This window comes from Gorilla gorilla, chromosome 17 (genome assembly GCF_029281585.2).
Source record: "Gorilla gorilla gorilla isolate KB3781 chromosome 17, NHGRI_mGorGor1-v2.1_pri, whole genome shotgun sequence".
In the NCBI taxonomy this organism is placed as follows: Eukaryota; Metazoa; Chordata; class Mammalia; order Primates; family Hominidae; genus Gorilla; species Gorilla gorilla.
This window is the reverse complement of record NC_073241.2, coordinates 115,432,519-115,457,898: the sequence shown is the minus strand read 5'-3', so window position 1 is coordinate 115,457,898 and position 25,380 is coordinate 115,432,519. Positions and strand designations below refer to the sequence as shown.

Genomic DNA, 25,380 nt, shown 5'->3' with positions numbered 1-25,380 from the left:
TCCTTTAGATATTCATATTAAAATGGAAGGATAAATCCAACTTCAAAAGCCAAATAAAAATAATATTAGGTCATCTATATTTTGCTTGCTTACTTCTACATAGTTAAATTCATAATTATACAATTAGAAATTGTAATTCTACCATTAATTAAAATCATACGAATTTTAAAATACAAGCAATTACTTCCTTCAAAAAATGTCTGTTACACCTGTAAATAATGACCATCTAATGGTTTCAAAATCACCTTGGCTGTTCCTATTTTTTATTGCTGGTTTTAACCAAACTGATATATACATATACATATACATATATATATGTATATATATGTATATATGTGTATATATGTATATATATGTATGTGTATATATGTGTATATATGTATATACATAACCAAACATATATATACACATATGTGTATATATGATATATATATCACATATATATGTAAATATACATATATTATATGATATATATATCACATATATGTATATATCATATATTATGATATATATCATATATACGTATATATGTGTATATATGTATATGTGTGTATATATGTGTATATATGTATATATATAACCAAACTGATATATATACATATATGTATATATGATATATATATCACATATATGTGTATATATATCATATATTATATGATATATACGTATATACACGTATATATACATATATATACATATATATGTATATATACGTATATATGTATATATACGTGTATATACGTATATATACACACACATACACACATATATATTTGTGTATATATATACACACATAGACATATATATGTGTGTGTATTTATATACACACATAGACACATATATATGTGTGTGTATTTATATACACACATAGACACATATGTATGTGTGTGTGTATATATATGTGTGTGTATATATATACATATATATATAAATATAAAATGTTGTGACCAATTCCCTTTCAGAACTACAGTCAGCATCAATTGGTAATCAGTAAGTGAGAAAGAGGTCACTCAGAAGAGCTGTTTCAACCACAGATGGAGGAAGAGTGAAAACCTCATTTGATAAGATTCTCAAGGTAATTGAATAATTTACATTTTAAATTGAATTAGATGACTCACTCTTCTAAAACTATTTTTTGGGATCTTGTTGATTTTTGTTTTATTCAATTATATTATTCCTTCTATGAACAAAATAATTTCTTGCTTTTAGGAACCACAAAAATTCATAAATGTTCATCATCAAGTGATTACTTTTTACAAGTGCAAAACTCAGGTGCTTTTCCAGACAAATACGCAATTAACATAGAAATCTTGTTTTCAAAAAAAATAACAGGAGCAAAAAATGAATATGAATCCAAGAGAAAATAGAGATATAGTAAGAAGGAGTAGAGAGTAGTAGGAATATATTAATTTTTGAAGAATGATGATGGTATCAATAATAAGAGCAGCAGCCACCTTTTATTTAGCACTTACTATATGCCAGTCACATTCACTTGTTTTAATCCTGTGAAGATGATGCTATTTTCACCTTATTTTAAGGTGAAAGAAACAGAAGATTAGAGAATAGAAGTAATTGGTTGAATGTCACATGTCAAGTAAGAAAAATATGTAAGCTGAGCCATTAATGATTATACTATCCTGCATCTCTCTAATGAAATAAAGAGATAACTGGGCTTTAGTGGATGCTGCAGAATAGGGCTGTCTGGAGAAACAAGATTTCATGCAGCTCTAGATTAAGCAGGCCAAGGACACAGCAACTTTATGGAGACTCGATCACCTTTTACTTTTGTGTTATGAATCCTACCCTTCACTGAATCGTCAAATAATGTCAGGAAATTGTTATTGATTTATATCATTGACTCCGATAAAGAGAGAACATCGTATCCATCATTGTGTGAAATTTCACAAAAGGTTCATTTCAAAATGAAATCTAAAATATGATACAATTACATTTTAATGGGAAGCTCGAAGAAAGTAGAGCAACTTGAAATCAATGGACTACTCAGAAAAAGTGCCACCTTGAGATACTAAAACAGCACAACAGTTGGGGGGAAAAGAAATATTAAAAGAATCTATTTGTGTGAAAAGCTGAACATAGCAAGTGAGCAGGCCAAGTTAAAACAGATTTGAAAAATACTATTAACTCTTTCACCTAAATTTTTCCAATAAACTCTCACAAGAAATAGAGGGAATATTGAAATGTCATTAATTTGCTGTTCTTACAGAGAAAACAGTAAACCTAATTATTTGCCAGCAGGAAGAGCAAATGCCCTACCTAACTAGGGGTGCTTATTAGCTATGAAACCCAAAGCAATCTGTATTGTGTTATACTGTCTACAATTGACATCAAAAGAACCACACTGAATCAGAATTTCATGGCTAAAAGGGAACACAGAGGTCACGTGATTTGATGTCTTTCTTCTTTCCAATATTTGGACTGGATTACACTGTACTGTATAAATATGTTCAGAGCTTAGTCACGTGGAACTGAAAGCTAGACAATGACTAAGGTCACCCTTAAATGATTCAGGCTACTAATCTTAAATCCTAGCCTATATCCAAGAAGACAAACTTTAAATATTTGAATATTTAAAAAGCTAGATTAACTATTTGTAGGTAGAATATCTTTTTCATTTGTTGTCGATAAAAGAACAAAGTAGAACTGTACCTAGCTAGAATCCTCATGTATATTTTCATATCTTTAAAAATACACTCAGAGAAATCAGGTTAAAGCCAGCATAATATTAGCATCTTTTTTTTTCTGCAGAGGATAAGAAATGGGATGGAGAGAGATACAAGGAAGACAAAAGTTGCATCTTCATAAGCAAACAAACTTTAACATTATAAGCAAACAAAATGTTAACATTAGTTAATCCTGAGCTGTATTTAGGTATTTGTTTCTCTCTGTTTTAACTACTAGTTAGAAATATTTAATAGTAAATATATGCAATACTCATGGATTAAATATTACCATGTATGTATCTGTGCAAGTGTATCTATTTTTATATATTGTGTATGTATAAAATCCAGACTGATTCACAGCAGAACATCAATGCAAGTCCACAGTTCCTTATCTAAAGTCTCTGGGGCCAGATGAGTTTTGAAATGCGAATAGCTCAGAGCTGAGAATGGTAACATAACACCGAGAGTGTTTATTACATGACACCCTCTGGGAGATTGGGGGCAGCACTGTTTAATCAAACCTATCATGAAATCAGCTGTCTAAAGACCTCACAGTGGTTCAGGGCAGCTTGGGTTTTGCCTCTAAACTCATTTTTAAAAAGCTTATTGCTTTCCAAACTTAATTTTCTAAATTGCTGATTGGATATTATAGGGCTGTCATGGGCTTCTTGAGAGTGAAATGTGAGGGGATGTTTTTTTCTTATTTTTCTTTTACTCATCTGTAGTTTCCAAAATAAATGTGTGCTGTAGCCAACTCATAGGCAGATTAAGTGGGGAGGCACAGAGGAAAAGTCTTAGCTTCTCTGGGGTGAATTCAATGTGACTGAGGCCTCGAAAGAACTCAGCATTGAGGCTGATTGGAGAGAAAAAGCAACACAAGGTGCTGAGCCACCAGCAGGGGGATGAAGGGAGAGGGAGGAGCAGGGCTGGGTTAGAAACCCTCACACATCCATTGCAGCCAAATCACAGAATCTAACCAAACCACTGCCCATCTACAAACTAGTTAATATGCCCCCAGATAATAAGGGATAGTCTCCATTTGCACTGCAAAGCAAAACCATTACTATATCCAAAAAGGAGAATATTAAAGAGAAAACAAAAATTGCATTCACTGAAACTCTTCAGTAATGCTGATGGGTCCATGAGAGCTTCCAGCTGTAGACAGAAATGGCATGTGTTTGAACTCATATTTCTAAATTACTTACTGCTAGAAAGGACATTCTATTTTCTTCTCAATATGTCAATTAATGACAAACTCTGAACGATCTTCTTGGTGAGTTTCATTCTAACTAAAAGCAAACCGAATGAAAACAATTTTCTATAGAATATAAATGCAGGAGGCAAAAGATCAAATTGTTCTGATTTCATTGCCCTGCTCCTTGCAATGGAGATTGACACCAAAATGATTCCATGACCAGCCTTTGTGTCAAATGCTTCCCAATTAAGAGCTGCTAGTATTCATGATGTCTTTGTCCATTAAATATGAGAATAGAATAAATTGATCTTTGAGAAGGGACGTTGGGGACCTTCACTGAGTAAAAAAGCCTTTAATGATCAAGCCTAGAGTTCTGATCAAGCGGGAATTCCCTTTATAAAACAGAGAACACTAAGATTTATTGAGTGTCTACTATTTCCAGACAATATTCAAGGAATAACTACAGCAATAAAAACAGCTGAATTATGTGTTTGTGCCAGATTTGCTTCCATGTGCTTTACAAGTATACACCATATAATCCTCACAATAACTGTATAAAGTAGAGAACAGTAATTGATTACAGCTGATGCTTATGCCCTAGTCTTCCTGCTTTCATGGGGAGGTGGTTCACTGTAGTAACATTGCTGTTACTTACCCCTCACTCCGTGGGAGGAGGAAGATTTACCTGACTGTGAAGTTAGAAGAGTAACCTGGGGGAGCTCGATTCATCCTCTTCTCCCATTCAACACCCACTATTGGGAGCCAGCCTGTCCTCAGGAGGCATGCACACTGATATTATCTCTGGCTAAAGGTAAGAGACTTTGCCTAGAGTATGAGCTCTATATTTCTCCAGCACAGTAAATGTCCTCTGGGTAATTCTATTTATTCTAAGATAAAGCATTATTTTAAATAAGTGACTCTACATTCTAAAGCCATCTGCTCCAAAATATGTATTCTCTACCTGTTTAACCTCTATATTTATCTCAATTTGTTCAGAAATGAGGATGAGATGACCTTAAATCCCCAACTATTATCCTCACACCCCACTAATGAAAGAGGCATAGAGGGCTTCGGTAACTTCCCTATAATCATATACTTTTTTGTTTTTGTTTTTTTAAGATGGAGTCTCACTCTGTTGCCCAGGCTGCAGTGCAGTGGCGCCATGTCGGCTCACTGCAACTTCCACCTCCCAGGTTCAAGTGCTTCTCCTGCCTCAGCCTCCAGAGTAGCTGGGACTACAAGCACGTGCCACCATACCCGGCTAATTTTTTGTATTTTTTGTAGAGGTGGGGTTTCACCGTGTTACTCAGGATGGTCTCGATCTCCTGATCTCTTGATCCACCCGCCTCAGCCTCCCAAAGCGCTGGGATTACAGGCATGAGCCACCACCCCCAACCCTTTAACTTGAACCCAAGTTTCCAGAGCCCATGTTCATGGCTGCCATTTTAGCTATATTATCTTTAATATTCAGACTCCCCTGGAGTATTGCTTTTATCATCACTGGTTTTCACACATTAGGAAATTTGATGCACAAAGACAATATTTACACAGTCACTTAGCAACCAATGAGCAGAGCAGAGACTAAAACTCAGACCACTGACTCCAAAACAGTGTGCTTTCCACCATATTCCACTCCATCCAATCTAGTTTCCAAAATAGCTCTTTTCAAATGTCATCCAGAAGACTTATATACAGGAAGGTAGAAATTAGAACACCCATTTGACAAGATACAATTGCCTTCTTTTATTATTATATTTTATTAATACATAGTAGTTGTACATATTTACGGGGTAAATGTGATATTTTGATACATGCATATAATGTGTCACTATCAAATAAAGGTAATTGGGATACCATCTCCTCACACACTTCTCATTTCTTTGTGTTGGGAACGCTCCAAATCTTATCCCCTAAATATTTTGAAATACACAATAACTTGTTATAATTGCCCTACTGTGCTATCAAACACTACAGCTTATTTCTTCTATCTAACTAACTACATTTTTTAACCATTAACAAACCTCCCTTCCTAACCTCCTCCTCCCCACATTTCTCAGCCTCTAGTAACCACCATTCTCCTCTCTACCTCCATGAGATCAACTTTTTAGTTCCCACACATGAGTGAGAACCTGCCATATTTGTCCTTCTGTGCCTGGCTTATTTCACTTTCTATAATGTCCTCCAGTTCCCAAAGTGGATAACATTCTCAATGTTACCAGGCAGCAGAAAGTGAGGCAATAGGATTAAAATATTACAGCCCACGTCAGACTTTTTTTCACTACATCATATAATCCAATGTCTTCACTTAGAAATGATTTTAAGTTACTCTTCTCTCTGCCATCTTATTCATTTCTTATCTCCATTTTTGCTACTATTCTACACATGTCTTAAGTGCATAGTCAAAACAACCTCTCTACTCATCACAGATCATGTGTTTGATCTCTGAATGTGTTTGCTTCATTAATGTTGAATAAATTCATGAGCTGCGTGTGTTATTTTGTTATCTGAAAGGATTAGCATTAAATAAGTGTCTTCTGTTGCATTGTATTAATTTCATATGTGCTCACCTGAAAAGGTATGAGCTATGTGTGTTATATTGTTATCTGAAAGGATTAGCATTAAATAAGTGTCTTCTGTTGAGTTGTATTAATTTCGTATGTGCTTACCTGAAAAGGTAGAGTAGATTCTCCCGCTTCTGCAATGAGATCAATTTTTGCGTGGCTCCACTGAGATTCGGAGAATATGATTATTTTGCCTTGCTTTTGCAAGTTTCCATCTAGAGACGTTCTTGTAAAAACTGAGAGATTTGAATGTTGAGACAAATGATACCAAAACTGCACCTGTTGAAAACATGTTTTCAATGATATAAATATTCCATTGACCTGTCTCTGGTAGTTTTTCCTATAATTTGAAATATTCCTGACCTCAGGTGATCTGCCTGCCTCGGCCTCCCAAAGTGCTGGGATTACAGGCATGAAACACCATCTCTACTAATAATACAAAATAATTAGCCGGGTGTGGTAGTGCATGCGTGTAATCCCAGCTATTGGGAAGGCTGAGGTAGAAGAATCGCTTGAACCCAGAAGGCGGGGAGGTTGCAGTGAGCTGAGATCACGCCATTGCACTCCAGCCTGGGCAACAAGAGCGAGACTCCATCTCAAAAAACGAAACAAAACAAAACAACAACAACAAACAACAACAACAACAACAACAACAAATATATATATATGTATATATATTCCAAACAACTTCTGTGTTAAATATAATCTTCTCAATTCTCCTTTCCCCCAGATGTGTAACCCAGTCATGGGCAGTACCACTGTTTCCATGGAAGTTTCCAGAATCCTTCTCTCTGGCTTCTTACAAATATGAGAGGTACACGTTGAGACTCAACGTTACAAAATCAAGTATTACTATACAAACTTGATGTTTCAAACAAGAAAAACTTTCCTTAAAAATTATTTTCTTAGGTTAATTTTAAAAACTGTAATTAATACTTTATATCAATTTAGTCTCTGTGGTAGCATTAACAAATAACGGGGAAGCTCACAGGATACTGTTCATCAATAATTGAGCCAAGTAAGACAACATTCTTTGAGGGTAGGGAGGCTTAATCGTTTCACTTCCTATTCACCATCAATAATGACACAATCTAAAGGTTTGATGGCTTAACTACATAGTGAAGAGAATAGAGAGGATTATGCCAGGTGCTGATAGCAGTAGCCCTAACATGAAATTGCGTACTGTTATTGATTCAACCAATATTTACTGACCACTTTCTAAGTACCTGGAGCTGTGTGAGGCAAAAATTAATTCCCTCAATGTTGTCTGGATGATTCATTCTGTAAAATATGCCCACAAAACCTCCATTAAAACAAGTTCAGGTACGCTGCAGTCAAATTTTTTTGCTTCTTCTCATTATCATATAACAGGTCCTAAGGCTGTATGTTTTAAAGAAAAACCCAACATTTAAAGATGAGGTCTCACAAAAGTGGAATACTTCTCTTTAGATTCAGTGACATTTTTTCAGGTTCGTTATATTTTAAATTCTTTTTTAAAGATGTTTTCCCATTCATCATTGTGCTTTTATACTGATACATGGACAGATACTAGTGTATATATAGGCAAGCCATGTATTTCACTGTTGGGACCCAATTCCAGTGATGAATGTTGACCAAAAAAAAAGTTTTAAATGCTTTTTAAAAAAAATGTTCATTTTAAAACACCAAGCATCTATTTGGTACACATTTTTATCAATGTCTACTTAATTGTGACCACCTGATTTAAAAATTCTGATTGTTTATTTCATTTCAGATTTTATTACTGTGCTTACCTTAATTCACACCTTGACAGGTGAGTTAGAAACAAAAATAATGGAAATGTTTAATTAAATTCCATGGAAAGAGAGGATTCATGTTTCTCAACTGCGATTACATTTTAGATCCCTGCTGTAAATTTCACTATGTCCCAAGCTTGTAAATATGCAAAACAGAGCTTTAAACCTAGTTGTACAAGAGATGTGCATGTCCCATCAGAATTTTGAGCTGTCAAACTGTCACTCAGTACATCACCAGTGTGAAGTTATTTTAATAGTGTATTAAGTATAAATGCCAACGGGATCCGTAGTCAATGGGATAAGAGCTCAGAACTTATATTTAATTTACTTTTTTTATAGAATTTGCATTATGCAGAATTAAATTCTTAAGTTATTAAATACCAAGGAATGTCCCATTATCTTTTGAATTTTTGAGGGTGAAATCACTGAACAAAAGTTATTGATACAGCCCACAAATTTTTTTAATTCATTGTTTTTCCTTTTTACTTTTATTTTAGGTTCGGGGTACATGTGAAGATTTGTTACATAGGCAAACACGTGTCACGGAGACTTGTACAGATTATTTCATCACCCAGGTACTAAGCATTGTACCCAATAGTTATCTTTTCTGCTCCTCTCCCTCCTCCACCCTCCCCCCTAAAGTAGACCCCCGTGTCTGTTGTTTCCTTCTTTGTGTTCATTGTTTTTATTATTTAGCTCCCAACTTGTAAGTGAGAACATGCGGTATTTGGTTTCCTTTTCCTGTGTTAGTTTGCTAAGGATAACGGCCTCCAGCTCCATCCATGTTCCCACAAAAGACATGATCTTGTTCTTTTTTTATGGCTGCATATTCCGCAGTACATATGTACCACCCTTTCTTTAACTAATCTGTCATTGATGGGCATCTAGGTTGATTCCATATCCTTGCTATTGTAAATAGCGCTGCAATGACCATTCACATACATGTGAATGTATCTTTATGATAGAATGATGTCTTTTTTTTTTTTTTGTTAGACAGGGTTTCACTCCAGTTGTTCAGGCTGGAGTGCAGTGACATGATCACGGCTCACTGCAGCCTCAAACTCCTGAGCTCAGGTAATTCTCCCACCTCAGCCTTCTCAGTAATTGGGACTACAGGCTTGCACCACCACACCCAGCTAATTTTTTTAAAAATTTTTAGTAGAGATGAGGGTTTCACCATGTTACCCAGACTGGTCTTAAACTCCTGGACTCAAGCACTCCACCCACCTCAGCTGCCCAAAGTACTGGGATTACAGGCGTGAGCCACTGCACCTGACCTACAGTAGAAAAATTTCTAGTACTGTAGGCATATGTACCCAGTAATGGGATTGCTGGGTGGAATAGTAGCTCTGCTTTTAGCTCTTTGCGGAGTTGCCATACTGCTTTCTGCAATGGTTGAACTAATCTACACTCCTATCAACAGTGTATAAGCATACTTTTTTCTCCACAACCTTGCCGGCATGTTATTTTTTGACATTTCAATAATGGCCATTGTGACTGGTGTGAGATGATATCTCATTGTGGTTTTGATTTGAATTTCTCTAATGATCAATTTTAAGTTATTGATACAAGCTGTGACTTCACATTAGTAGTACTCAAGTATGGAAACTCTGTGCCTCTCAACCTGGTACATGCCAGTAGCAGAACACTAAACCTTAAACTCCAAATCATGAAACGTGTCATAAATTCCTCACAGAACTTATTATAGTAATTTGTATTTTCTAAGTATTCAGTTAATTGCATTAAAAAAAGAAGAAAGAAATGAGAAGACTGTCAGTAAATGCTTATAAACATTCAGAAATATATATAGAGAAAGTAACAGAGAGAGAGAGAGAGGAAAGAGAGGAAGAAAGATAATCTATTCTATGTCAAAAAAATGTATAAGGCATTACAGGTCCTTAGGGACCTTTGAGTCTTTTGGAGGAAGAGTGGCAAAAGAAAATGAACATTTAATTATAATGAGCATAACTAAAAAATTGTGAAAATAGTGTGGCTGTTAAATTTAAATTAATTAAAATTAAACAAAGTGAAAAATTTATTTTCTCAGTTATGGTTTTGTTTTTGTTGTTGTTGTTGTTGTTCTTGAGACAGAGTTTCACTCTGTTGCCCAGGTTGGAGTGCAGTGGCGTGATCACGGCTCACTGCAGCCTCCACTTCCTGGGTTCAAGTGATTCTCCTGCCTCAGCCTCCAGAGTAGCTGGGACTACAGGCACGTGCCACCACACCCAGCTAATTTTTGTATTTTTAGTAGCGATGGGGTTTTACCATGTTGGCCAGGATGATCTCGATCTCCTGACCTTGTGATCCGCCTGCCTCAGCCTCCCAAAGTGCTGGGATTACAGGCCAGAGCCACTGTGCCCGGCCTCTCAGTTGTTTTAAATGCTCAATAGCTCTATGTAGCTAGTAGCTACTATACTTAACATAGGGAACATTGTCCATCATCCCAGAATGTTGCATGAAACAGGTCTGCAAAGCATGTAAGTGAAAATTACACCAAACATTCAAATTTTATTTACTACTTGATCATTTTTAAAGGAAATTTTCTTGATGCATGCCTGCTTCATTCAAAACAAGTTAAGTAAAATGTTAATAAAAAGGGCTTGCTTTTATTTTTATTGGGTCTCCACTAAGGCAGATTTTATATATAGTATGACTATTCAAGACTTTGAATCACTGCATTCAAGAGAATTTCATGTGGTTAAAAAAGTTTCCAACAAACAGTTCTTTCTGAATATTGAAGATAAAAATGGAAGCTCCAATTATTTCATTTTTAATTGTATCCTTATGATTTTAAATTATTTCTATTTTTAAAAAATATATATGTATACATTAAATCATATATTTTACTACCAAAGGAAAGAACATCTGGTGATTTACACCAGTTACTGCATATGGATGAGTACCTAAGCTGGAGAGGGGGTGATAGTCTTAGTTCCATTGGCTCTCGTGTCTGTACAGTGCCTCTGGGACCTTGGGCTCTCTGATACTTCAGTCTGGGACACCCAAGATCATGATTCAGAGGTTCAAAATGAATTCTTCCTTATTTTTCTGTTTTCTTTCTTTCTTTTTTTTTTTTAATTTTGATCATCTCCTGTTGAAACCCTCCTCTTCAAATTTTCTGCCAATTTTCTCAACTTCCCTATGGACTTTGTTCTAATTCCTTCTCAATCTCAGAGCTCCTTGGTCAGATCTTCATGGCCATTCTCGATTTTACTCCAAACCCTCAGCCACCTCTGCCTTCTCTGCTTCACATCAGACCCTTTATGCCTTCCTCAGTCTGCTTATTGCCACACTTGCTGCACCTTTATAAGATCTAGAATACGAAGATACAGAAGGACAAGAATAGCCAAAAAAGCAAAATAAATAAACGGGAGAAAAGAAAAAAAAAACAAGCTAAGATATCTATAGCTCCTCAAAATTCAGCTGGCAATAAGTATATATTGAAAGAGGGGATCATTCATCACATACATAAACACACAGACACACACACACATCCCTCACCATTACCATAGTGATTTTTATGGCTCCTAGTCAGTTTTGCTTTTTCCTGGGCATTCTTTTCCTGAACAAGCTTATGTTGAGGTTTAGAATCTTCAATAAAACAGAATCTGTTTTTCCCGTTTAAATGATTAATCTTTATGTGCTTTGATATACAGATTGGAGAGAGCACCTGCTCGCCCTTTCCTCTGTAGACTGTTGCTTCCTCTAGAATTCATCAGCTATTCTAACATTGATCTTTGGATTAAACACAATGACCAGGGAATAGAGCACAACTGCACCATTGCAGGACATGATCCAAAATTACTTTTTTTCTAAATTGTTCTTTGACTACAGTTCATTGTCCTACTTTGGGGACATTGTAAGACATGGCCTTTTAAAACTCTTTGAGAGAGATTTGTAGAGTGTTATTATTATACTGGACTCACCCTCTTGTAGTTTGCAGCATTTTACACTGAATTGCTGTCAGTATCCCCCACTAAACAACATTTTGTTAGAGCAAGCATGTGTTTAGGTTGTTGTCATTATATTCCCTGCATCGAGGACTGTGATCAACACACAATAGATAAGCAATATATATGTGTTGAATCGTAGGTATAATGTTTACTTTGGTAATATAGCAAACACTCGGGAGAAGTCTCAGAAGAACTATTTTCAGTTTTATTTATTTATCTTTACTTCCTTGAATCTGAACCACATGTGGCCCTCTCTGCATTGGCAGACTCAAATGTGTAGGCTGGCCCTCATAAACTTTACTTTGGGATCCAACCTATCTCTGGTTTCAACTACCTTTGTCCTGACTTTCTCATTCATATTTGTAAAACAATCTATGAATTATCTTTTACTGAAAGAATATTAATGTACTTGCAAAACAAGTTGGAGAATTAAAAACAAAAGAAAGATCAATAGATGAACATACAAACTAACTTTGAAAGCAAAAGCTTCATATTATCCATCTTCCTGTATTTAATTGTGAAGTCCTAAAAGTAAGAGATTATGTTACTTACACAGTAACTCAAATATGAAAACTCAGAAAATATTAGTACCCACATTAATCCCCTTCATACTTTACATTTCCTAGTTAATTGTAAACAGTAACAGCATTTCAACAGCAGTAAGATAGAATAGCTTTGGGCTTCCTCGTGTTCTGTTTGTCCTATCTTGTATTTCAAAGAAAAATGCCAATTTTCCACTAGTGGCTGAAAGGACTTTTGAAGCATAAATTAAAGTCCGCATCTTGAACAATGATTAGCTGCAAGAACAATTGTCCATGCTGATGGCATGTGTTGGCCACATATAAAGTACAAGGTAATCCATGCAAAATGGCCCTAAAATCGTGCTGTTAGAAATGGCAACTCATGAGAAAGCTCAACTTGCTTTAAATTCCTTTCAAAAAAAGAAAAAATTCTTAACTGTATTAGTCTGCTAGGATTATGTAGGAAAAAAAAACATATAATTTCAGAAAATGAAGGCTTTAATCATATCAAAGTACCCCACACTGGTTATCTCACTGCTTGACTCTACTACCTTATAATGAAGAACATTGGTTCCATGAAAGCACTATTATTAATACGTTCCAATTCAGAGGATTGGCTAGATTTTCCAGTTACCCAAGAAGGTAAGAATTTGTTTTGTTTGCTTATTCTGTAACTTTTATGTAAGAAAATATCGACCGGGTGCGGTGGCTCACACCTGTAATCCCAGCACTTTGGGAGGCCAAGGCGGGTGAATCACGAGGTCAGGAGATCGAGACCATCCTGGCTAACATGGTGAAACCCCGACTGTACTAAAAATACAAAAAATCAGCCAGGAGTGGTGGTGGGCACCTGTAGTCCCAGCTACTCAGGAGGCTGAGGCAGGAGCTTGCAGTGAGCCCAGATTGCGCCACTGCACTCCAGCCTGGGCGACAGAGTGAGACTCTGTCTCAGGAAAAAAAAAAAAAAAAAAGAAGAAGAAAGAAAGAAAAAGAAAATATCACATATTGCCACAAACTTATTAAAAAATTCATATTATAGTCTTAGAAAAATCCTGAGAACCTTAGCTATGTGTATCTCAGACTATCAATAACATTCTCCTACAGTCTACTCCTACTTCCTAAACTGGAAAGCATTACAAGGTAACTCAAATATCCTTCCTGCTAACTCAAAGACTCCTAAAATTCAAGCACATAGAGAAAAGCGTGAAAAACAAATATCTATTCTGGCAGTCTGCAGTGGCGCCTTGAAACAGTCTCAGTTTTTCAAAAACCAAGGCAAACCATTAAGTCAGTATCCATAGCCTTTAGAGATCGAAGCCTTGGTTTTGAGATAAACTACCAAGCACCCAAAATGTCCATGACAGCATTTTCACTGAGACCCCACCTAAATAACACCCCAACCCCAACTAAGTTACCAATTTAAGCAAAAATTAAGTGTCCTCAAGTGGAAACAATGATAAACTGAAACTCAATCCCAGTGACCACAAATCAATGGCTATCGGGAAGCATACAATGATGGGAAAGGTAGATTACATTTTAAAATCATATACATGCATATGATTTCTCAGTGACTCTAGGTGAGTCATAGGAATTTCTAATACACTCTTAAGATCTTCAAATTTCTGTAAAGCAGGCAGAATTAACACATCATATTCCTTTACATTCAATTTTTTCTATATATCTAACATTTGTGATCTCATCACTTTAATGTATGACCTTGAATTAAATCTAAGTTAGCTTGTACTTTCAAAGAAGAAGTGCTTCTGGAGTTTCTCCTCAAAAAAAAAAAAAAACACTCTATATCTATCTTTCTCTTTTTCTGTCTATATTACAGGATTTAATTAAAATAAAGAGGTGGGAATGGGTAAAAGGCATTTGGATAAAATGGAAATGGAGACCAGGCATTTGCTTTAATTCTTATTCTCACAAAGAAATGGGAAAAAAAAACAAAAGAAAGGAAAAGAAAGTATCTTTAGGACTTTAAAAGAAAGTATCTATGGACACCACTATTAAGAACTCAGGGCACTCCCACTTAGACTTATACAAAACTGAAAGTATAATTAGGTTTATACCTCGGAATAATATGTCATTTATCACCAGGAATGCCCAAGTAAACTGCTCTAACACTACACTTACAGGCAATGAATTTACTGTGTGGCACTATTGATCTCTTCATTATTTTCTGATAAGTAAAGACGAAAAAATTAGCTGAAATCCTAAGGGCCGAGAGGCATGTTGGAGCTCTCAAAAGGACTGAAAATAAGACAAGCTGAATACAGACCTCTGATTTAGGTGTTACTTTTATGGAAAGCAAAGGAATTATGTTTACTGAATTAACATTATATTTGGTACATATATACCAATGTTTGGTACAAACATTGTTTACCTACTATGTACCAAATATTTTGCCAGGTGCTTTATTTAATCACATTTTAATCCTTGACATTATTCCATATAATCGTGTATGTTTCCAGTGTAAACGCTGACATTTAATCCATACAATCATGTATGTTTCTGGTGTAGACACTGAGTCTCAAAAGGAATATACAATTTGTCTGAGCCACAGTTAGAAAGTGGCAAAAGAGACTTGAACCAAGTCTAACTAGTCCATCCTCTCTAATATGCTGCTGAAATAAAATGGGTATTTCACTCCTTAGTTTGTGTTTGCCTGGCACCAGAGGACTCATTTAAAAAACTCAAATTTCAGTAAATATAATCATTTCCATTTGCCTTTCTTTCAACAAACACTTATTTAACTGACTTTATTTTTCTCAATGTACATTGTTGGCCAAACATTTTGGCAACACGTATCCACAGCTTTAGATTATTGAAATGGCTGTGTGAAAAGAATATAAAATAACAGAAAGCTTTAATAGCCCTCAAAAGAATGGTGCCAGTTATGTGTTACAAATGGTCTTCTAGAAGGACATAGCATTTTGTGTTGAAATAGCGCATGTAAATCTCTTAATTCATTATTAAAGTGCTAGTAAAACATGGCGGGCATTTACTAGCAGAGTAACCCAAGCTCAGCGATTTACAACCACAGAATGGCCAGTGGAAATTCAGAACAGTTGATTACCTGACATGGGGTAGAGGCAGTGAGCAATTTTGTAAGAACAGGACTTCCAAGCTTGGCCACCCCGGGGGAGCGCTGTGCCTCCAAATAAATAAACGATCCTGCAAAAACAAAGGGAAAGTCATACGGATGCAAGTTCTCTTACACACTTAGTTGTTCTTTGCTCCACAATCTTATCCTTGCACATGCTAAACTATCAATTAGATAAAGAAAAGTACATTTTTTACATATTTACTATTATGGTTTGTAGATAACAAATAGCATTTATACCGGTATAACATTAAATACCTAAAATAACATTTAATCAGTTAAAACAAGCTCTTGATCCAAATCACCTAAACAAACATTTCTGTTGGCTTCATTTATGTCATAGAGTTTGACATCAAATTAAATGAAGCTTCTAAGCTGACAATTAGATATTCAACACACCCTTATGAAATACCCACAAGAGCTTTATTTTTTAGTTTCTTCACAAAGTACCGAAGGATATGAGCTTATGGAATGAATTTTAGTTTCTCCCGGGTCTTACGTGTTTGACATTGTTGTCTGTGCTAGAGGGGATTAAAGCTTAATTGAAGATCTAATCTGAACATTAACAAAATCACCACTTTTTGATTTTAACTACGACGGATGTGCTCATCGCAAATGTGCAGGGGATAACATCTCTCAGCAGCTTAAAAGATCACAGGTTCAGAGCTGCTGTCTGGGGTAGTTTCATTGAATATTGAAGACTTACAAGGAAGGCTATACCCAACAATGTCAAGGTCTGATACTGCCCTTTGATAATCACAGTGATAGGCAATTTGGAAAACCAACTATTTTCATTGGAAAATATTCAGAGAGTGATTTTCCTAGATACAAGTCAATGCCGACTGCACACAAAGGAAAGGATTTAGAATTAGAAAGTATTATTTTATAGACTCCATCACATGTTTAACCAAACAACCAAGGATGTGAGTCAGCAGTGTCATCTTTGAGTGGGAAAAATAGAACCCAGTTTATATTGTTTTTAAATCTCAAAACCTACTTGGAAAGATAAAGTTTACTGTCCCCAAATTCCAAATTACAGGTAATGGAAACAGTGCATGCGAGCAAGTTCATTAAATTCTCTATGCTTCACCTAAAAAGGAAAAGAATGGGAAAAGTTGATTTTGAAAAATTCTTCCACCTAAAAATGCTCAGGTTTAGGTAAAATTCAAATGAATATTTTTAAAAAGATGATCAAAATTCTAAAAACAAATGAACCGATATTCAAAGACCTTACTCCTCCAGTCATTCAAAAGAATATACACAATTTCAAACAAGCTGGTTAATGAAGGTGAGAACATGTACACATTAAGACGCCAAAATCTAAATGAAGCAAAAGGCCTGAATAAATCGTTTAGACAACAAAAGTAACTGAAAAAGTAATGAAAAGAAAATCTAGAGAGAAACGTATGGTCCCACATCTGAGTTAAATTTAATTTTCTTTTCTTTTTTTTTTTTTTTTCCTGAGACAGGGTCTGGCTCTGTCACCTAGGCTAGAGTGCAGTAGCATGATTGTGGCTCACTGCTGCCTGGAACTCCTGGGTTCAAACAATCCTCCAGCTTCAGCCTCCCACTGGGTGTACAGGAGCACACTACCACATACATTTTAAATTTTTTTGTAGGGGCAGAGTCTCAAACTCCTGGCCTCAAGCAATCCTCCTGCCTTGGGCCTTCAAAGTGCTGGGATTTCAGGCATGAGCCACTGCATCTGGCTCCCTATTTAATTTTTAAAAAACAAATATTTGCAACATTATTAGAGAAACCTCAGATCTTAGAAAAATATGGAGAGCTCCCTGATTTATATTAGGTTGCCAGAATATCTTTAATTTTTAGTAAAATGGATGAAAATAGGACAAAATTTAAAACTCTAGAGAGCAATCTCACTTGTGAGCATAGGAACAAATATTCTAATTAAAATGATGTCGAATAAATTTGAAATTGTTATCCAAAAATAGTGTGTCTTGATTAATCTGAGCCTTCCAAGAATGTAGGTTTGGTTTAATTTAGGAGCTCGGTCTCCATATTCAGTTACAAAAACAAATGAAAGTGTCAAGTCATAGAATCCTATCTAAATGTTGAAAAGACTATGAAAAACCAGTGAACAATTTCAAGTCACAAATCTTAATAAAATAAAAGGAAATAATTAAATAAAGACTAGTGAACAACCTCAAAATAAATAGCATTCTAAATGGCAAATGATAAAACAATATTAATTAAAATGGGAAATGACATATTTCTGTCACAACTATCAATTAGAGATAATATTAGGCAATGTTTATAATCTTAGACTAATATTATCTTAAAGGTCTGGTGAGTGTAGAAGTCAAGGAAATAAAATATCTAGTAGACATTATAGAAAAAGAGAAGTAAATTTCCCATGTTTTACCAATAATATAATTGTAAAAATAGAAAGCCAAAGTATTCCATTTTTTATAATTATAGTATCATTTAGAAAATTTGGTAAGCTAAATGGAAACAGATATATTACACAATTACTTATCTTATCTTAGCAGTAAGTTTCCAGATACATAAACAGCAAGAAATGTCCAACTCCTGATAGCAAAATTAATTTTTTTAATGTAGGAATAATATTTAACAGAAAAGGGACACGATTTATATGAAGAACATTATAAACTTTCTGAAAGACTGCAAACTCTCTGGTTAGATGAAAAGAGATAACATGTTTCTAGATGGAAAGATAATCGAATTAAAATATGAAGTTACTGACCATTGATTTGGAAGCTAAATGCTATCCTATGATAATTTTAACCAAATATTTATAAAGTTGACAATATTGCGTTAAAATTAATATGTGCAGGTAAGGGGTATAGAGAGTCTAGACTCTGACCACAGGCCCAGGGACTTCTAGGAACACGTCCCTTGATTTATCTTCCTATCAGCCTGCTCTAAACAATGAGCCAAGTTAGAGAAATGTGGAATTTACCAGTTTTATTCCTGGTCATGGCAAGGAGTTTACTTCTGGTAATCAGAATTGTTTATTGTAAAACTCTTACACACCCACATACCCCAGAGTGGCTATGTGACCAGCACAATATAAAAATTAAAGGACAGAGTGAATAGTCTCCCTGGGTTAAAGTGTTCACATCTGACTCGACCTCACCTTCTGCAAAACAGGTACCTTGTTAATGCACTGGCCTAGAAGTAACACCTTACATGTCTTAAGAACGTTAGAGGCCAGTCTCTATAACTTTCACAAATGCAAAAGTTATAAACAAGCATTACCATATAGAATAAAGAAATGAATAATAAATAAAATTACTCCAGTTAGGTTTGGTTCAGGAGTGCAAGAGGGGTTTAATATTTAAAAAATCAATTTACCTTATAGACAAAAAAGATAATCTGACAATCATATCATAATAGATGCTGAAAAATACTGAAAACTTTTAACATACACTCAATTTCTTAATTTTTTTAAAAAGCACACTCTTGAATAGAAGGGAACATTTTTATCTGATAAAGAATACAATTTTTCAGTAAGCATGGCACTTAAGGTTCAACTATTGACAGCTTTTCCTCTGAGAGAGAAATAAGACAAGTCTAGCAGCTACCACCAGTTCTATTCAACACATTCTAGAAATTCTGTCCAGTACATAAAACAACAAAAGGAAGATAGAACTGTTAATATTTAGAAAAAAGGAAATAAAATTGCCATTATTTGCAGACAAAATAATTGTGATCCTAGAAAATAAAATATATATGTATAAGTTCCTAGCTATGATAAATAAAATTAGCAAGGCCACTGGATACAAGGTCAATATTTTCTATAAAAATACATTTCTATATGTCAGCAATAATCAAAATCAGAAGTTCTTTAAAAGTAACACAAAAACCTAGGAAAATACTAGCAAAAGATTTTCAAAATCTCTACCCCGAAAGCTGTAAAATATTACTTAGTAAAATTAAAGAACCCAAATAAATTGAGACATTGGAAACATTTGAAAAAAATATTTTTCAGTGAAATGCAAATAAATATTACATATGAGAAATCATTGTACACCCATTAATTGGAAATTTTTATAGAGAATTATAATGCCTCTTGCTGGTAGGAAAATAGGAAAAAGTAGTCCCATTTTGTCACTAAAAATTGAAGTACTAAAGTTTTAGGGTAAATGAATCTATAAATGTTTATTGAAAATATAAATACATATCTTGCTTAAAAAATATAGAAGTCTCACTCCTAGTTATTATCTATTGCATAAAATCGAAAGTATCCTACAGGAGGAAATGTGTACAAGAATAAATTTGAAACATCGTCATGATATTGATGTCACTGGATAGGGGAATAGCTAGATACATTATGGTATATCCAAATCAAATAAATTTAGCTAAATAAACAAACATGAATGCAGTATCACAGACTGGATTTTATCTTCTGTCTTAAATGAGCAAAAGAAAAATATTAGAAAAAAAGCATATTTAGCATGGACTGTCAAATATAGGACAATGGGAATGTAAGATAGTGATAGATCACAGGATAGTGATCTCTGAGAGAGGGGAAACAAATGAGTTAAGTCCTGTAATTCCCACAGCTTATTGCCTAGACAGAGTTTCCAGGTGCCTGTGCAGAGGGGAAACACTGGAGTGTGGTAGTCTCCTCAAGTTGAAACAGATAGAGTCGGTGCTTTGGGGAGACCCACATGGGTAGAATTCATAAGACAGAGTGCCAGCTGCCCCTTTCAGGTACTGGAGCTTTGAAAAGACAGCAAGCTCCCGAGATCTGCAGACAGTCCTCCCTAAATTGCCATGTAAGGACCGATCGTGTGCATGGATTGGAGAAAACTACCTGAGTCTGGGGGTAAAAACACCTGAAATGAATAGCTGGAACATTTCCCGAAGGTCACAGAAAGTCAGGAATGGTAGAGTTCTCTCACCAACCAGAGTGCAAAAAAACAAAAACAAAAACAAAAACAAAAACAAAAACAGACATAGGCATTGGATAGAGAACTCAAACCAAATAAACACTTATGTCCAGACAAAAACACGTATGCAAATTTAATGGTGTTTTTACTCATATTTGACAATATTTGGAAACAATCTAAGTGTCCTTCAGCTGGTTAGTGGATAAATGAAGTGTGGCTCATCCACACAATGGACCCAACTATTCAGCAGTGAAAAAGGAAGGAATTGTGGCTGAAGCCAGCGACATGGATGAGTCTCAAGTCCTTTATGCTAATTGAAAGAAGGCAGAATCAAAATGCTACATATGATATGATTCCATTTTCAAGACATTCTGGAACAGGCATACACTAGGGCTAGAAATCAGATCATTGGTGTCAGTGGTGGGAGGTGGGAGAATTATTGAGTACATAATGGCACAGAACAATGTGTTGGGCAGGAATAGAATTGTTTTATATCTTCATTTTTGTGATGGTTACACAATTGTGTATGTATGTCAGAACTCAGTGAACTGTACACTAAAATGGTTGAATTTTACATTTAACCAATACTTTATCATAAAAAATGAAAAAAATAGATAGTATTTGATGACTTGGAGCAACTGCCATAAGCTATCTTTAGTAAGAAGATAGGGACAATAGTTACAAGATAATATATTTCTTAAAAAACAAACAATCACAGAAACACATATAATTTTGAATATGTATGTATCTACTATATATATATCTGTGTGTGACTATATGAGCATAGATAAAAGTGGAACATAATTAACATGAGTTGCCTATTTCGATGGAAATTTAACAGAGTAGGAATAGGAAGGTAGAAACGAAGCAAAAAAGGCAGGAAGGAAATTCGAGGCTTAATTACACACATACACACAAAAACTACATAATATCAACATATCCAGCCTGGTCAACACGGTGAAACCTCTGGCTCTACTAAAAATACAAAAACAAAAAACCAGCTGGGCGTGGTGGTGTGCACCTGTAGTCCCGGCTACTTGGGAGGAAAAGGCAGGAGAATTGCTTGAACCTGGGAGGTGGAGTTTGCAGTGAGCATGGATCACACCACTGCACTCCAGCCTGAGCAACTAAGTGAGACTCTGTCTCAGCTAGTTAGATAGATAGATAGATAGATAGATAGATAGATAGATAGATAGATAGACAGACAGACAGATAGACAGATGTAAAAGCTGCAATCTATATGTTTAAGGCTGTAAGAACAAAATGAACTAGAACTCCACTTTCTTAGATATCGGAACTATTAGGCTGCCTCTGACTCTACCAGAAATTTCCATTTCACTTTCCTTTCCCTTCCTGGTCCTTTTTCATTTTTTTTAATTCTCCTCCTCACTTGCAATTTAAAACCACTACTGATTCTCTTTAAGGTTTGATCATGGCAATCATGGGTAAAGAGATGTTGACTCCGTGATCCAGATATATATATATATATATATATATATATATTTTTTTTTTAATTGGCCCTTTCTAAAATGAGAAAGACTGCGTTTTTGTCCCTCACACTCTGGGTGAGACCAGCTGCCCCTAGTTTTATCAGTCATATTGTTATCTTTCACTATTCTTCAACTCACCGGAAAAGAATGGGTCTTTCAACATCTAACACAGGGGCTCTATTAGAATTTTTTAATGCAAATCATAGTTATATAGTAATTATAAGATGGCAAAAGACTAAAGGTGAATTACAAACATATTTTCTAATTGTCTTATCTGGTGTTTTTCCTAGTCTTATTAGAATGGACAACAAATATCTATTAATGTTTATGGAGCTCTTACTACATGGAAAAACCTTCACAGGTGTTATTTCATTTAATCCTCATGACAACTCCACAGGGAAGCTACTTTTCTTTTCTCTATTTTCTATCTAATAAAACTGAAGCACCCTAATATTTAGACATGGGTGCAGTGTCAACATCGTGTCGGAACCCAGGGCAGCCCGTGCTCTTCCCTAACTGCTTATGGTATGCTCACATCAGACCACCATGACACACTGCCCGCACAGCTTCCCTTTGAGAATCACTGCCTTGGCTTAGGCCTTCATCATCTCTCACTGATATTTCTTCAGCACATCCATGTTTTTTTGACTCCAGCCTTTCACCCTCTCCATTCTCTTCATCTCAGACAGAACAGCCCTTTAGAGCAAATTTGATTGGTCACATGCTTTAACATGACTACCTGGGTCACCATCATCCTGCAGACACATTTCCAATTCCTCAGCACTCTCTAGAGTCCCCTTCCTTCCTCTCCTGTTTCATCAGTTCTCTTCTCCCTGTCCAATCACACACGTCTTTCATCCCTAACTACTCCCATCTTTCTGCCCTCTTTGGGGATTCTTCCCTCCAATTAGGACACGATCCCTCCCACCTCTCTTTGGTTCCGTCTTCTCTCAGTAATTCCTTACTTCTGGCTTCCTGACTACTTTTCATTTCCCTTCAGTGCTCAGTTCAGGAGTCATCTCCTTCAACAAGGCATCTCGAATCCATCTGAATCACCTTCCATCCCTCTTAAAGCATCCTTCATAACCGATTGCAATTCCTTGCTTATCTACTTAAGCTACCAGACTGAGACCACCTCAAAGGCAGGGATCGTGGCATCCATCTTTGTGGATCCAGGTATCGTCTATGCTATGTATTTAATAATTGGCTTGAACAGAGGAAAAGAAGTAAAATATTAAATGAGTTTAGAGAAAATGTGTTGTTAATACATAGTTCCAATGATTTATAGTCCCCTTTCTATTTTAAACTTTAAACTTAACTTTGTCTGCTACAAAATGTTAAAGAAATGAGTCATGGCACAAAAGCAAAAATTAAGAACTTACCACACTGTTAAACAATTAACTAGGTTTATGGTTGTAGCCAACAGATGGATGGTTGAATTTTCCCACCCCATCCCTTATCACCCTCACCCACTACCACCAACCCCAATTTCCAATGGCTGTAATTAAAAATATGATCAATACTTATTTTTGGTATAATTCTTTGGAAGTCTGAAAGAAGAAACAAATAGGATAATGTTCAATGAGGTTGAAAGATGATCTATAGTACAAGTACAGTTGTGCTATTGTAAGGTTTGCCAGGTGTGGTGGCTCCCTCTTGTAATCCCAGCACTTTTGGGAGGCTGAGGTGAGAGGATTGCTTGAGGCCAGGAGTTTGAGATCAACCTGGGCAACATGGCGAGACACTCTTTACTTAAAACATATACATTTAAAAAGTAAAGTTAACACGATGCTAACGTATATGGGGAATGACATCCGATGATAAATGTGAACAAAACAAAAGAGAAAAGAGAACAAACCCTTTCTGTTTTATTGGAGTTTCACAGACACTTATTGGAATACCACAGGTAGTTATGGTTCCTCTATTTTAAGATGATATGTAAACACTGGAATGATGGTTAAAAATATATATGTGGAAGAATAAGACTGTTTATTATAAAGAAGCCCGAAGACTGATTAAATTGCGTTCAAGTATTTGTAAATTTATTTCACAGATAGTGCTAAATCTCTGTTCTCAGTTCCCAGAAACAAGATTAGACTATTTTTCTTCCTGTTTTGAAAAAATTGGATTGCTCTAAAAAGAAGGCAAGCCTACTGTACTTGATTCTGGGCAACTTGAGAAAATGATCAGAAAACTTTTCCACCTCTTTATGCCTTTAACCCAACTTATAAAAATTGCAACAACAAACATGTTGGTGATTAAAACAATGCTCCTTTCAGGGAACTCAATTACCCGCCAATTATTAACTTGGTCAGGAGGTTTTAAAGCAAGACAAAGCAGAGTTCCATGTATACAGTCTACAGAATAGAAATGAAAATACACAGTATCATCATTCCACAACATGCAAGAAAGAAAACTATTTTTTTTTTAAAGAGGAAAATGTCCTACCATGATTTGTTTGCTGTGTGATCAGCTGCAGGAAAGTGGTGCTCTCCATTATTCAATCGTTTCATCAGCTTCCAGTGTGAATCTTCTGTGAGAAACGGCTCCCAACCGCAGAAACCCGACTCAAAGTCACAGGCGAGATGCTTTGCTGTTACACGTAGAAGAGAAAATAGGTGAGGTTAAATGAAGAGCATGCAGGCAAACACTGCTCTACACTAGCTAATCATCTTAGGAGGCCTGCAAAATTATTCTGCTTGGTAGTGAATATTCTCTAATGATCGGAATATCTTTCCTTTATCTAGTCACACACAATATCTCAGGTGCTGTGTGAGGCATGACCCTTCCACATGCTTCCATCTGTAAGTCTGGTACATTTCATTCTGGTTGGCCATCTCCATTTTATTTAATGATGCAAGGTGGAACTCCAAAGCTTTTCAGGGAGTAACTAATTTGCTTGCCCAGTATAAACCTGCTGAGATGGTAGTTTAAATGAAAAAAATCCACTGGGAAGGGGGAAGTTTAAATTAATTCTGGACTCACAAATAACTTGAGGTCAGCATCTCAGTATGCATTTTATTATTCTATCCTAACACTTTCTCAAAAAAAAAAAATACCTAGCCATTTTGGAATTGCAGGTAAATTAGATATTCGGAATTGAGCTGGTGTTATCTTTTGCCTTTTTTTTTTTTTTTTTTTAAGGCAGAGTCTCGCTCTGAGGCCCAGGCTGGAGTGCAGTGGTGCAATCTTGGCTCACTGCAAGCTCCACCTCCCGGGTT

The 25,380-nt window shown here is 35.6% G+C and overlaps 1 protein-coding gene and 1 long non-coding RNA gene across 2 annotated transcripts; one reads left to right on the top strand and one right to left on the bottom strand.

The window, feature by feature from the left end:
* Window positions 1-4,549: 4,549 nt before the first annotated feature.
* Window positions 4,550-8,775, top strand: LOC129528261 (uncharacterized). The gene is made up of 3 exons (XR_008673494.2): window positions 4,550-4,687; window positions 8,191-8,229; window positions 8,710-8,775. It is a non-coding gene; the product is annotated as an uncharacterized lncRNA (long non-coding RNA).
* LOC129528260 (MAM and LDL-receptor class A domain-containing protein 1-like) lies at window positions 6,374-24,752 on the bottom strand. Its single transcript, XM_055368087.1, has 3 exons — window positions 24,608-24,752; window positions 15,766-15,863; window positions 6,374-6,716 (listed from the first exon to the last, which is right to left on the bottom strand). Exons 1-3 carry the CDS (start codon window positions 24,654-24,656, stop codon window positions 6,495-6,497), a joined length of 369 nt encoding a protein of 122 aa, XP_055224062.1. The 5' UTR covers window positions 24,657-24,752; the 3' UTR covers window positions 6,374-6,494.
* Between the last annotated feature and the right edge of the window lie 628 nt (window positions 24,753-25,380).

Bases quoted from the DNA above. Each gene is read 5' to 3' on its own strand.
- LOC129528260 (XM_055368087.1), bottom strand. From the start codon at position 24,656: ATGGAGAGCACCACTTTCCTGCAGCTGATCACACAGCAAACAAATCAT. The intron at 15,864-24,607 runs GTAGGACATTTT...TTGTTTTTGCAG, and splicing joins CACACAGCAAACAAATCATG to GATCGTTTATTTATTTGGAG. The intron at 6,717-15,765 runs GTAATCAACTGT...TGTTTTCAACAG, and splicing joins CTGCCTCTACCCCATGTCAG to GTGCAGTTTTGGTATCATTT.